We start from the raw sequence: 15,690 nt of genomic DNA, 5'->3' as shown, positions 1-15,690 counted from the left end.
ATGTACCTAACTGAATGGTGAAATTGTGATGAAACGATGGGTTTGATGGAAACACAAGCAGTTCTGTCTTGGCAAAGCTTAGTTGAAGGTGATGGTCCTTCATCCAGCAAGAAATGTCTTTTAGACAAACTGAGATGCGAGCAGCTATCGTCGGATCATCAGGATGGAATGAGAGGTAGAGTTGAGTGTCATCAGCATAGCAGTGATATGAAAAGCCATGTTTTTGAATTACAGAACCTAGTGATGCCATGTAGACAGAAGATAAGTGGACCAAGAACAGAGCCCTGAGGCACTCCAGTAGTTAGAAGTTGCGACTTGGACACCTCTCCGAGATACCTTGGGCAACCTATTTTATGTGACTGACAAAAATGCATCGCATTCAGTTAAATGTTAAATCATATGTTAAATCTATAAAATGGATGGAAATTTTTTAAGCAATTCAAATACATAAATCATAAATTCAGGCCTAAATATTAATGATCATGCCAATCTCCTTAGGCTTAGTCTGTGGGAAACACAACCTGTTTTTTTTTACAGCCCATATTTTACAACAATTTTATAGCCAGTTTGAGCTGACCATTGTTTTTTGGTCATATTTTGTGTATATACACCAATGCTGCTGCCTATCTTGTAAGAGAACACTCCTGTAAAAGAGATTTTAAATCTATAGAGTTTTTATGTTCCTGCTTAAATAAGGTTGAGTGAATGAAAATAAACAGCTCCCTCCTGCCAGCTACAGTCACTGAATGAGTGGCACCTTGTTGTTCGCTCACAATGTGGCACAATGTCGCTTTCCAGGACCTTCACTCTCTCTGCTCCTCTCTGGTAGAAAGAGCTGCTTTGGATAAAAAACATCTGCTAAATGCATAAATATAATAAACAATGCTTTAAATAAAAAAAGCATATTGCTCATGAACCGCCAGCAGGTCTGCAGTGTGTATGTGGGGGGATTGAGTTGTTGTGTGTGACTGGTTTGTGCAGCCATGCCTGGCTAACGCCTGGATAAGCCCCAGAATCCTGCCTTTGGGACCCAGGCGTTGCGCTCCTGCCGAGGGCATTAGAGAGGCACTCTAGCCTCCAGGTTTGTCTGCAGCGGTCTTGGTCATTTCCATTCTCACAGAGTGTGACTAAACCAGTGTGTGTGGAGTATGTGCAGCTCTGAACCGCTTCAGAAACCACTGACTGTAAACAATCCCACAACAAGCAGTCCAAGCAAACTCTCACACAGAGGCAAACACTCTTTCATTCGACTTTCTTTGTCTTTCTGCTGTGTATTTTTGGTACCAGCATGGACACATCAGTGGCATGAAAAGTTATGAAGGACAGGCAACTCCAGTAGTTGGCAAAGAACCTGGTGTTGAATGGCCAGTGGCACAAATGCTGGCAATACGACATAAAACTCAGCTTTATGTGTGCGCAAGTTTGAGGTTGGTAAGATTTTGATTAAAAACAGTAATATTGAGAAATATTATTACACTTTCAAATAACTGGTTTCAATTATAATATTTTTTAAAAATTGCAATTAATGTGAATTTTCAGCATCATTATTCCAGTCTTCAGTGTCACATGATCCTTCAGAAATCATTCTAATATGCACTGATAATATGATTATTATCAATGTTAAAAACAGTTGTGCTGCCCAGTATTTTTGTGGATACATTTTATTTTTCAGGATTCTTTGATGAATAGAAAGTACAAAAAACAGCATTTATTTGAAATTGAAATCTGTAACATTGTAAATGTCTCTACTGTCATTTTTAATCTATTCAAAAGTATCAAATTCTTTAAAATACAAAAAAAAAAAAAAAAAATATTGGTAGTATACTCTAACTCAAATCTCCAAGATGTAATGATCTGGAGGTTTAGTCTGTAGTATAGTAATGAATTATGATTAGAACTATATATATATTTTTTATAATTCTAATTATTACGTTTTTGTTTGTTTCTGTTGTCCTTGTTAAATAAATGCTCAACTTTTAAAAACTTCCTACAAAGTCCTACAAAATATGTCCAGGTCAGGTCATATTTCACTTTCATATTTCATTTAATAAATATCATTATTATACTTTGCCTTTGCAGCTTCACAGATATAATTTCTTGCAGGGTGAAATATAACTCCTAACAGGTTTCATGGGCTTCATCTCATTTACACTGATCTTATGGCACTTGGCACAACAAGAATGGTTAAGATACACTATATTGCCAAAACTATTGGGACACCCCTTTCTAATAAACAGGCAAACTACTTTAGTAATTTCTATGAGTACAAATCTTAATGTTTAAGCATATAATGATATTCTAGGGGATGGTGTGCTTCTAATTTTATAGCAACAAGTTGGACAGGACCCTTTTCTATTCTATCATGACAATGCATCTGTGTATGAGGCAAGGTTCAAATCAAAATAATTCATTCAGTCAGTGTGGAAGAACTCGACTGGTCTGCACAAAGCCAAGTCATAGTCCAAGTTCCCTGCTTAAACTTAAGATTTGTACTCATGGAAATGACTACGGTAGTCAAACCTTTTTAATAGAAGGGGTTGTTCCATTACTTTTGGCAATATTGCGTACTTGTTAAAACACATTTATGTATCTTTAAATGTAAACCTATTAAACTTTTTGTACAATAAATCAAAACCCACCTGATAGTGCAGGAATTCTAAATGCAATATTCAGTTTCAGAGATGCATAGAGACTCATTCCACAAAAAAAACAAACAAAAAAATTGCCCTGCTCTTCACAACCAAATCCTGTACATTCCAATTCAACATCAGAGCTCATATTTCCACAGAAATGTAAAAATAAATGGACTTACCCATTGTTTCGATCATCTTGTGTGTCCTTCCTCTCTTTGCTGTCTTCCCTCATAACCTGGGCTTCACTTCATGCCTGAAATCAACAAAGTTACATTTAGCTTCAAGTGCATTTGACTAAAAGGGATAAAAAAAGCCTAAACCTAAAACTTCATAGAGTGCCTTGCAAAATTATTTATACCCCTACATTTTTTGCATATTTTGTTTTGTTGCTGCCTTATGTTAAACTACTTTAAATTACTTTTTTCCCCACATCAATCTACACTCCCTACTCCATAATGGCAAAGCAAAAAATAGGTTTTTAACATTTGTGCAAATTTATTAAAAATAAAAAACTGAAAAGATCCCGTTGCATAAGTATTCATACGTTCATTTTCTGGGACTCTCGAAATTTAGCTCAGGAGCATTCATATTGCTTCTAGATGTTCCTACACTTGGAGTGGAGTTAAACTGTGGCAAATTCATTTGAATGAATATGATTTAGAAAGGCAAACACCTCTCAGAAATATATATATCCACAATGGAAGACGACTGGAACAACTAGGACTCTAGAAAATGTTCAAGCTGACAGAGATGGAGAGGTGAAAAGGTGAGGCAAAGAATGGCAGATAATTGCCAAATGCAGATGTGCAAAGCTTGTCACATCAGACCCAAAAAGACTTGAGGCTGTAAAGGTGCTTCAACTATGTACTGAGTTAAGGGTATGAATACTTATGCAATCTACTTATTTCAGTGTTTAATTTTTAATAAATTTGTCAAATTTGCAAATCTGTTTTTTTTTGCAAATTTGTTAATGCAACTTAAACTAAAATTAAAATGAAACTTTAAATATAAAAATAAATGCCTTAAATGAATAATAAATAAATAAAAATGAAATAATTAAAACATAAAATGTTGCTTTGGCAACTAACTGAAATAATTTAAGCTGAAATACTTACTTAAATAAATTATAAACACTACTAATAGTATTAATCAATTAATAGTATATTAAGTTAACAGAGAAAAAAGTAAGTAAGAAAGAAAGAAAGAAAGAAAGAAAGAAAGAAAGAAAGAAATTTAAATTTAATTCTCAAAAAGACACATTTGTGACCCTGGACCACAAAACCAAAAAAGTCGCTGGGGTATATTTGTAGCAATAGCCAAAAATACATTGTATGGGTCAAAATTATTGATTTTTCTTTTATGCCAAAAACCATTTGGAAATTAAGTAAAGATCATGTTCCATGAAGATTTTTTGTAAAATTCCTACTGTAAACATATCAAAATGTAATTTTTGATTAGTAATATGCATTGTTAAGAGCTCAATTTGGACAACTTTAAAGGTGATTTTCTCAGTATTTTGATTTTTTTGCACCCTCAGATTCCAGATTTTCAAATAGATGTATCTCAGCCAAATATTGTCCTATCCTAACAAACCATACATCAATAGAAAGCTTATTTATTGAGCTTTCATATGATGTATATATCTCAGTTTTGTAAAATTTAACCTTATGACTGGTTTTGTGGTCCAGGGTCACATTTGCACACAGCATTGGTTCTCACTTGTTGTGAATGAATGTATGGCATCAGTCTGTATTTTTGTAAAGGAGAATGAGGTTTGAAAGCGTCAGTGGAGAGAAATATCCAGTGAATAACACTTAAATTTGTCTGTTCCTCAAATAAAGCTGTCATATGACCTGAAGTAACAGAAACTCAGCAAGTAATGACATCTTTCATTTGAAATGAGCTGTGTCTTTACAATATCACTTGACTCTGAAGATTTATTCAAACTTGTAACTAGAGAGTCAGTGTTCATGCACTCAGAGGATCTGCAAATTCCAGTCTCAGATCTCAGAGGTCATGTGACTCGCGGGCAGACGAGCTTTCATCCGACCACCCCGTGGTTCCCATGACGATGGGGCACAGAGACTGGCTCTGGTTTCTTTAGAGACGCCTGTGAGCAACAGGTCTGCATTGAATAGCAGCCATTGTGGGTTTAAACACACACCAATGTGAGTTTTTATCATCGCTGACTACAATGAGAGGAGCACACGATTTACTGAAGACCCGGTGCTGACGTAAAACAGTCCAGTGTGCGTTGTTTCCTATCAGAGGTCATCCAGAGCACTAAATTCTTGTCGTATCAGCAGTCTGGACAGCGTCTGTAGTGCTTTTCTTGACAGAACACTGTTATCTAGATGTTTGACTGTTTCTGATAACACACTAAAGACAATTCAAATTTAAACTAAATGCTTTCTATTCACCTATTAATCCAAAAATGTATTGGGCAGCTCAACTGTTTTCAACATTCACAATTATCAGAAATGTTTCTTGAGCAGCAAATCAGCATATTAGAATGATCATGTGACACTGAAGACTGGAGACTAATGATGAAAATTCAGATTTGATCACAGGAATAAATTACATTTTGCAATATATTCACACAGTAAACAGCTTTTTTAAATTATACAAATATTTTACAATTTTTTACAATATTTTCAATCAATTTGCTGAGCAGATTTTTAAAACACATTTTGTACCAACTTTTGAACAGGAATGCAAATAAATAAAAGAAATAACTCTAGATTACATACATGATGGTACATGCTGTTGTAAAGTTTCATGCAAGTTCATAAATGTGACCCTGGACCACAAAACCAGTCTTAAGTAGCATGGGTATATTTGTAGCAATAGCCAAAAATACACTGTATGGGTCAAAATGATCAATTTTTCTTTTATGGCAAAAATCATTAGTATATTAAGTAAAGATCATGCTCCATGAAGATATTTTGTAAATTTTCTACCATAAATATATCAAAACTTGATTTTTGATTAGTAATATGCATTGCTAAGAACTTCATTTGGACAACTTTTAAGGCAATTTTCTCAATATTTAGATTTTTTTAAGCTTTAAATGTATTCATCTGGCAGATTATGTATAAATCTCAATTTTTCTTTTTTTAAATTTGACCTTTATGACTGGTCTTGTGATCCAGTGTCACAAACAGGCTCACAAATAAATAATTTGGGATGTTTTTTGGCCCTGATCTCCTTTACATTTAGAATGCAAAATTGAGAATTTGACAGTAGAGAACAGTTTGTCAACTTCTGCATCATAAACATGATTAATACAGAAACTCTGCTGGATCACCAAACCTCTGAAGCTGAATACTGAAGCCAAAGCACTGCATTAGAATATCAGCAACAGTCAGCGCTGACCAGCACACTATCCGCTCGGCTAAATGTCCTCTATACGTCAGCCTTGCTGTGGTCGTATGAACTAATGCTCTTACGTGAGAATTAACTTCCTCCCTCCCATCACGCTTCCCACGGTTTTAATTAACGCTGACGGTGACATCTACTGCAAGAAGCTACAGGAGAAGATAAAGTCTTTTTCCTCCTACACACAATCCTGTTTTACACGAGTGAAACAACACACAGCCACGACCAATACAAAAAGCCATTTCAAACAGATGCACATGCCATTTCTGCAACAAAACAAAACATATATCAAAGATAAGTTAGTGAAAAGTAATGTTTATTACTCTTTAATTACAAAGTGATAAAGCAATGAAGGAAATATCATTATTTGATGTTACGCAGATGTAGCTGGCATGTTATCAGCATATTAAAGACACCCAGATCCACAGCAGCTGTCGGAAACACTGAAAATGGTTGCCAGATTGTTTCAAATACCTATTAATTGGGTTATGAAACTTCAGATTCACATTAAATATAGATAAATGTGACTCTGGACCACAAAAGCAGTCTTAAGTAGTATGGGTATATTTGTAGCAATAGCCAAAATACATTATATGGGTCAAACTTATTGATTTGTCTTTTAAGCCAAAAATCATGTTCAATGAAGACATTTTGTAAATTTTATCTTAATTTTTAATAGTATGCATTTCTAAGAACTTCATTTGGACAATTTTAAAGGCAATTTTCTCAATATTTTGAATTTTTTTAAGATTCCAGATTTTTAAATAGTTGTAACTCAGCCAAATATTGTCCTATCCTAACAAAAAATAAAAAACTGACCCTTATGACTGGTTTTGTGGTCACAAATAGGTTCACAAATAAGGGTGTTTTTTTGGCCCTGAACTCCCTTAAAACAGACTTTCACAATCTCACTAGTTCAGTTTGGCTACTAACAATGTCCAAACACATGCAGCACAGCAGAATCGTGTCTGTTTTAGAATTTTAATGTCTAAGCACACATACTTAAATAATATTTTCGTAATTTTGCCTAATTTGGTAGTTTGGTAAAGCCATATCTACTAAAAATGCTCACGTTGTCTCACGCCTCACGTTTTATGGCATGCTCGTCTCCTTGGTAACTAAGTAGGCTACACTAACTTTAGGGACAAAACTGTTGCTGCTAGTGGAAATGATGTCACAACTGAGGGACAAAAATTGAACTGCAGTAGTATTTCTGAAACGCGTTGTTTAGTTCACTCCTTGTTTACATCGTCGTTTTTAAAACGCAAACATTATTTAGTAATGCATTTTTATGTTTTAAGAAAGCAAATCTGGATTTAGAACAAAGGTAAAACCATAAATACACACAAAAATTTCCCAAACTGAAGAAATGACAGCGGTAACGTGACCTTCATATATCAACAAATGTAAGACCTGGCAGATAAAAGTGTCTGTTTTGGGACAGTGTGTCAGATAACGCGCGTCCCGTTACTCGCTGATCTCTTTGTGTCCACAGGCCTGTCGGGAATAAAATCCGCTTTTCGTACCGAGCACGGATGAAGCAACAGGCTGCTGGCGTGACGACAGACGAGAGAAGTTGATAAAACACAGCAAATAAAGGACATGAAACGGCTTTAAAACAACGGCGCACGGCGGCGTTCATCAAAAAGAATCGATGATGCGAGCGCTACACTGTTTCGTTCCAACAAAAGCGCGTTTGTTACAATGTATCTCAAGCTGATCACATCAAAGCCCGCCGCGCCATTCAAACACACGCATTCACATTCACAGGGAATAAGGAGTTTTGTTGAGAATAACTTACATGAACGGCGGTATCTCGCTACGGGACGGAGTCTGTCCGGTTGTGTTGTGTTAAAGATGGGCGCTGTGTTTGAAACTGGAGCCGCCCCGCGCGCGCACGCACACACGCACACACTCCTGCGCCGCTCCGTGGCTGCCGCGACCACTGAACCCCTGTAACCCTCACAAACATCTGAAGAAAACTCCACTGGAGCCTACTTGGTTTAGGAATGTGTTATTACCGGACACAGAGAATCATGTAGTCAGTATTAGTAGGCAATTTAACCGGGGCTAGTTGTCACATGGGAAGTTGTCATTCCAACAGCCTGCACTGAAGAACATTCACAGAGAAAGAACAACCTACACTGCTTTCACATTCCACTGGGCAAAGATTGCAGACATACCTGTCCTGCTCTCCTCTCCTCTCCCTCTTCTCCTCCACCAGACTCAGGTCGCCTAAAGTTCACTAGAGTGTTTGAATGTCATAATGAACTTAGTGAATTCATTATTTCCCATGTCTGCTTTTGGTAATATAATAGTCCCACTATGATCAGTGCAACAGTCTCGTTTAGGCTAAATCTCAATTAAAGGTTTATTAATTACACATTTTTGTGTTGATTGTGATATTGAAGAATCGTTTTAGGTTTCCCAAAGGGCCTTTAGTGAGCAGTTCTTAAAATAAGTTTTATATTGTGAAGAACATTTTTTAATCTAAAAAAGGGGAGAGTGGGGACAGTTGCAACGGTTGTATTCATTTGTGTTACTATGTGTTACTTGAGAATGTTTTTCCATTTACTCAGCCAGTTTACTTTATTGAAGACACTGTCTGTGCACAAATAAAATAAAGAAACTGCTAAATGATATTTAAGAATGATTTAATTACATTTTAATGAATGTTGTGGGGTGAGTTGCAGCATTTAACTTTGTCTATTCAAGTGTAAATTGTATGTATTGTAGCTGACAGTTCCCTCTCAGTCGGTCTCTACGACGTCACGTCGGAGACCGACGAATTGGGATATCGCTTTAGAGATACCAATCCTCTTCGTGTGTAAACTAAACGAGCCAATGCACATTGGCATGCATGATTGCATCCAGCTGTCGCTGATCACAGCGTGAGCATAAATACACAGCAGGTGCAATGCATAGACAGCATTTCGCATCGGAGCCGATCTTCTTTGAGAGAGACGCAACGAGCCATTTCAACAAGAACTCTTACTGCGGTGTTGGCGGTACGGCGCGTCAGCGGTGGTGGTCTCCTGTGGGTGGAAAAAGCGCGCAGTCAAGGATTGCACTACCTGCCTTCTGTGTCGCAGCGGCCATCTCCCCTGTGTGCTTCAGCACTGAGCAGTTTTCTAAAAGAGTATCACGGGTGAACGTCTTTTTAAAGACGAGGTGTTTGAAACACAATGCCGTTTCACCCGTGCGTTTCTGGATGCGGTCGTTACCTGGCGCCAGGTGATGGTCACGATCGCTGTCTGACGTGTCTGGGTATTGAGCACGCTCAGGCGGCGTTTGTGGATGAGTCATGCTGTCATTGCGGCGGCATGTCCATCACGGAGCTGCGGACCAGACTCCGCTTCCTGCAAAGGGGCGGGGTGCCAGTTCCTCTGCCCAGATCTACCGTTCCCCCCGGCAAACGCCGGGGGGACTCTACCTCTGGCAGAGGGCTGACTGGTCTGACGGTGACGGTGGGGAATTTCCCGGCGGATAATCCGCTGGGGGTTCCTCCTTCCACCGACAGTCTGTTCCATCCGGAGCTCCCAGAAGAGTGTTCGGGTCCTCCTCGTGAGGTACCGCTCATTACTTTTGGGGCTCCCCCTGACGACCGGATGTCAATCGCTGCATCGGGGGGTGAGCCAGACTTCTCGGGGGAGGACGATTCCGGATCGCTGCCGTCCACTGGGCGGTCAGCGGTGCCGGATACCGACCCCGAAATGATGGCTATGCTTTCCCGGGCCGCCGAGAGGGTAGGGCTTGAATGGAACCCTCCATCACGTCCCGACCCCTCTCGGCTGGATGACTGGTATCTTGGGGTGGCCCGCGCTGGTTCTCAGCGTCCCACCCCAGTGCCCTTCTTCCCGGAGGTGCATGACGAGCTTACTGGGACGTGGACGGCACCTTTTACTGCCAGAAACCGCTCCAGTGGCACGTCCTCCCTCACCACCCTTGATGGCGGACCAGCGCGGGGGTACGCGGCTGTCCCGCCGGTGGAGCGTGCGGTGGCGATGCAATTGTGTCCCGGCGCCGCTTCCACTTGGCGGGGCAACCCGTTGCTCCCCTCCCGGGCCTGTAGGCACTCGTCGGCTCTGATCGGCAGTGCCTACACGGCTTGTGGCGCTGCTGGCTCCGCCCTACACGCTATGGCGTTGTTACAGGTCCATCAGGCCCAGGCACTGAAGGACCTGTACGAGGGTGGTCACGACCCGGAAGTTCTACGTGAACTCCGTATCGCTACGGACCTCGCGCTACGAGCGACGAAGGTTACGGCGCGGTCTCTGGGTCGTGCGATGTCCACGATGGTGGTCCAGGAACGCCATCTCTGGCTGTGTCTGGCCGACATGAGGGAAGCAGACAAGGTCAGGTTCCTGAATGCCCCCGTGTCCCAGACCGGCCTCTTCGGCGACGCGGTCGAAAATTTCGCCCAGCAGTTTTCGGCCGCCCAGAAGCAGACTGAGGCCATCAGTCATATCCTGCCCCGGCGTGCTCCCGCTGCTGCCTCCACCCAGCCGCCGGCGGCACCTCGGTCTGCTCGTCGCCGAGGGCGGCCCCCTGCCTCCGCCCCCGCTCCACAGCAGCCTGCGCAGCAGCCTTCACGGCGGCGCCGTGGAGCCGGTCCCAGGGCGGCCGCCCCGCCCGTCCAGGCTCCCACCAAGACCAGTGGGAAACGCAAGAACAAGCGTCCCTGAGACGGGCGACCCAGAGATGGAGGAAGCTGCTCTTCGGGAGATGGTGATCGCACCACTCCCTCCCCCGGAGGAGGGCCGGGCGGAGAATCTTTTGTTTCCCTTAAAAAAGTTTCTTTTAAGAAACCCGTCATCGGCCTCACGGTCGGTGACACCCAAATTTTCAATAAAAGAGCAGTTTCTACTATCTCTGGGTCCCCAGAGGGGACAGCGGGTGTTGCACGGGTTAGCCCCGGGCTTCACCCCCTCTCCCCTCCCGCCAGCAAATGGCGCTGGGCGGTTGGAGAGTGCGGTAAGACGGACTACTCACGCACCAGCTGCCAGAACGCAGGTAAATGTCTTGCACACACCACACACAGACACTCTGACCCCGCTTCGGACCGGCATAGAGACGCCCGAGCAGGGTCCCTGCGTTCCACCTCGCTGCCCCCCCGCAGGTACGTCAGTGGTCCCGCTGGTCCCTCTTGTACGTTGGCTGGGGGCCTGGAGAGGGCTTCCCAGTCCGTCTTGCTGGCTCCTCCGGACCATCAGGCTCGGCTACGCGATTCAGTTCGCCCGGCGTCCGCCTCGGTTCAGGGGCATCCACTTCACTACAGTGAAAGTAGCAGATGCCCCTGTCCTACGGGCAGAGATTGCTACCTTGCTGGCGAAGAAAGCAATAGAGCCGGTCCCTCTAGCCGATATGAAGACAGGGTTTTACAGCCCCTACTTCATAGTACCCAAGAAAAGCGGCGGTTTACGACCGATCCTGGACCTGCGCATCTTGAATCGAGCTCTTCACAAGCTACCTTTCAGAATGCTCACACAAAAACACATCCTCAGATGTGTTCGTCCCCAGGATTGGTTCGCAGCGATCGACCTGAAGGACGCGTACTTTCATGTTTCGATCCTTCCGCGCCACAGACCATTTCTGCGGTTCGCGTTCGAAGGCAGAGCATATCAGTACAAGGTCCTGCCCTTCGGGCTGTCCCTCTCCCCCCGTGTCTTCACGAAAGTCGCGGAGGCGGCCCTTGTTCCCCTCAAGGAACAGGGCGTTCGTATCCTCAACTACCTCGACGACTGGCTGATACTAGCACACTCTCGAGAGCAGTTATGCGAACACAGGGACCTGGTGTTGGCACACCTCGCCCGCTTGGGCCTTCGGGTCAACTGGGAAAAGAGCAAACTCTCCCCCGTGCAGAGGATCTCTTTTCTTGGTGTGGAACTGGACTCGGTCAGCCAAACAGCTCGCCTCACGCAAGAGCGGGCTCAGTCGGTGCTGAACTGCTTGAATACGTTCAAGAGCAGAGAAGTGGTCCCACTGAAACAGTTTCAGAGGCTCCTGGGGCATATGGCAGCAGCTACGGCAGTCTTACCGCTTGGCCTGCTCCATATGAGGCCACTTCAGCACTGGCTTCATGGCCGAGTCCCGAGGAGAGCGTGGCAGCGCGGCACTCTCCGGGTCAAAGTAACCTCGGCCTGTCGCCTAACCTTCACCCCGTGGTCAGACCTAGCTTTTCTTCGGGCAGGAGTTCCCTTAGAACAGGTCTCCAGGCACGCTGTGGTACACACGGATGCCTCCACCACCGGTTGGGGAGCCACGTACAACGGGCAGGCAGTGTCGGGGGTTTGGACGAGCCCCCAGCTACACTGGCACATCAACTGCCTAGAGCTGCTGGCAGTACGCCTTGCCTTGAACCGTCTCAAAGGGCGCCTTCGAGGCAAACACGTGCTGGTCCGTACGGACAACACTGCGACCGTTGCGTACATCAACCGACAAGGTGGTCTACGCTCCCGTCGCATGTCGCAGCTCGCCCGTTCTCTCCTCCTCTGGAGTCAGAAGCATCTGAGGTCGCTTCGTGCCATTCACATTCCGGGTTTGCTCAACCGTGCAGCCGACGAGCTCTCACGAGCTGCGCTTCCCGGAGAGTGGAGACTCCATCCCCAGTCGGTCCAGCTGATCTGGAGACGTTTCGGGAAAGCTCAGGTAGACCTGTTTGCTTCTCCAGAGACGTCCCACTGCCAGCTCTTTTACTCCCTGACCGAGGGTACACTCGGCACGGACTCCCTGGCATGCAGCTGGCCACGGGGCCTTCGCAAGTATGCGTTTCCCCCAGTGAGCCTTCTCGCACAGACACTGTGCAAGGTCAGGGAGGACGAGGAGCAGGTCCTGTTAGTGGCGCCTTACTGGCCTACTCGGACCTGGTTCCCAGAACTGATGCTCCTCGCGACAGCCCCTCCCTGGCGGATTCCTCTGAGGAAGGATTTACTGACTCAGAGACGGGGCACCCTGTGGCACCCGCGTCCAGACCTCTGGAAACTACATGTCTGGTCCCTGGACGGGACGCGGAGGTTCTGAGTGATCTACCCCAAGGAGTGGTAGACACCATCACTTCGGCGAGAGCTGCATCCACGAGACATGCTTACGCCTTGAAGTGGAACCTGTTCGTCGAATGGGCTTTCTCAAGAAATGAGGATCCCCGAAGATGCTCGGTCGGAGTCGTGCTTACCTTTTTGCAGCAAGGGTTGGAGCGTAGGCTGTCACCCTCCACCCTTAAGGTCTATGTAGCCGCTATTTCTGCAAACCATGACCCCGTTGAAGGAAGGTCAGTAGGTAGGCACGACCTGGTCGTCAGGTTTCTCAGGGGAGCCAGGAGGTTAAATCCTCCTAGGCCCCCCTCCGTACCCTCTTGGGACCTGTCTCTGGTGCTCACAGCACTACAGCGGGTCCCCTTTGAGCCTTTACAGTCAGTCGAGCTGAAGTATCTCTCTATGAAGACTCTGCTCCTGCTGGCATTGGCCTCCATCAAGAGGGTAGGGGACCTGCAGGCGTTTTCGGTCGACGATTCGTGCCTTCAGTTCGGGCCGGCAGATTCCCAGGTAACCCTGAGGCCCCGGCCTGGCTACGTGCCCAAGGTTCCCACTACTCCCTTCAGGGACCAAGTGGTGAGCCTGCAAGCGCTGCCCCCGGAGGAGGCAGACCCAGCCCTAGCTTTGCTTTGTCCCGTCCGAGCATTAAGATGCTACGTCGACCGGACACAAAGCTTCAGGACCTCAGATCAGCTCTTTATTTGTCACGGAGGACGGCAGAAGGGGAAGGCCGTCTCCAAGCAGAGGATGGCACACTGGATAGTGGATGCCATCGCCTTGGCTTATCAAGCTCAGGGCGTGCCCTGCCCGCTCAGGTTGCGAGCTCACTCTACTAGGAGTATTGCATCCTCCTGGGCGCTGGCTCGTGGCGCCTCGCTATCTGACATTTGTAGAGCTGCGGGTTGGGCGACCCCTAACACGTTCGCTAGGTTTTATAGCCTTCGTGTAGAGCCAGTCTCCTCCTGTGTTCTCACCTCAAACGGGTAGAAGCACTGAGAGGCACTGGCTCAGGTCGGCTTGCTATCTTCTCCAGAGTGTCCATGAAGACCCTGTCGAGTCCTCCTTCCTCGGCTCCAGACGTAGCGGAGCGTCTAGGCGCCAGGCCTCTCTCGATGAATCTTTAGAACCGATAGAAGGCTTAGGATACATGAGAGACTTAAGTGAATCCCATATGTCTTCCACGGTACCCACAGAGACCGTGTTTCCCCGGTAACCTTCTACCATCTTCACGAGGGTTCAATCACCTCCATTCTTCCATATGTCCTAATTGAGCCATATGCGTATTGCTCCGAACCTCCTGCGGGATGGGTGGGAGCTCCGCACGTTCCCAGTGCTCCAGCTTCACTAAGTAGGTAGTGCTATGTTATACAGTGACTGGTCTTTTCTGATCCGCCCTTGGCCTTAGCAAAAATTGGAGGCCAGGTGGCTTGCTCAGGACACTGGAGGGGGGCAGCAGCTGCGGCGCTTTGCTAGGGATCCCAATTCGTCGGTCTCCGACGTGACGTCGTAGAGACCGACTGAGAGGGAACGTCTTGGTTACGTATGTAACCCTCGTTCCCTGAAGGAGGGAACGGAGACGTCACGTCCCGTCGCCTCAGCTGCTGTACCACCGCTGTGCGGCCGGACCCAAGCTCGGCTCCTCAGCGAAATCCTGTCTATGCATTGCACCTGCTGTGTATTTATGCTCACGCTGTGATCAGCGACAGCTGGATGCAATCATGCATGCCAATGTGCATTGGCTCGTTTAGTTTACACACGAAGAGGATTGGTATCTCTAAAGCGATATCCCAATTCGTCGGTCTCCGACGTGACGTCTCCGTTCCCTCCTTCAGGGAACGAGGGTTACATACGTAACCAAGACGTTGTGGCTGTATTGTATTAAAATTGTGGCTTTCTAATACAAACAGTCTCTGAGACACTAAAGGAAATGCAAAAAGTGTTGCAACCGTCCTGCTCTTCCCTGATTTTTTTTCCCCACTGTATAGAATGAAATGGATGCATGGATGTTAAAGATTCTTAATGGGACCATCAATGACAATAAAGAACCTTTATTTTTAAAAAGTCCCAGACACACTTTCAGTCTTAAACTATTAAAATCTATTATACAAATTATATTTAATACAAGTTTAATGGTATGACAATGTAAACAGAGTAAAAAGAGGTTTTTAGCTATATGGTTTCTGTAAAACTGCAGTATTTATAAAATAAAGCAGTATTTTTATTTTTAAGATTTATGTTTTATTTGTCTGTTTTTATGTTTTTAAACAATCAACAGTCTAATCTATGTGAACACAAATGGCTATGGAGTGTAATAACAATACAAAAATTGCAAATCACAGATTTTGAAATGCATTTAGTTCCTCGATGAAAGAAAATAAAACAATATTTGAAATATAAGAAATATTGTTTTGCATTTTCCAACAAATATAAATACAATATGTGACCCTGGACCACAAAAGCAGTCATAAGGGTAAACCTTTTGAAATTGAGATTTATACATCATCTGAATAAATAAGCTTCTCATTGATGTATGGTTAGTTAGGATATGACCATATTTGTTCAAGATACAACTATTTGAAATCTGGAATCTGAGGGTGCAAAAAAATAAAATAAAATAAATATTGAGAAAATCACCCTTTAAGTTGTAC

General features: G+C 44.5%; 1 protein-coding gene across 2 annotated transcripts in view; it reads right to left on the bottom strand.

Annotated features, from left to right (window-relative positions):
* LOC141330822 (multiple PDZ domain protein) overlaps nt 1–2,889 on the bottom strand; it is a 92,308-nt gene extending 89,419 nt beyond the window's left edge. For both annotated transcript variants that reach the window (XM_073835583.1, XM_073835584.1), the window contains exon 1: nt 2,813–2,889. In XM_073835583.1, the coding sequence (XP_073691684.1) occupies nt 2,813–2,828 (16 nt within the window). In that variant the 5' untranslated portion in view covers nt 2,829–2,889. The remainder of the gene's footprint in view (nt 1–2,812) is intronic.
* Between the last annotated feature and the right edge of the window lie 12,801 nt (nt 2,890–15,690).

Source organism: Garra rufa, chromosome 3 (genome assembly GCF_049309525.1).
Source record: "Garra rufa chromosome 3, GarRuf1.0, whole genome shotgun sequence".
Taxonomy (NCBI): Eukaryota; Metazoa; Chordata; class Actinopteri; order Cypriniformes; family Cyprinidae; genus Garra; species Garra rufa.
The sequence above is the reverse complement of the archived record's forward strand: the minus strand, read 5'-3'. Positions and strand labels throughout refer to the sequence as shown.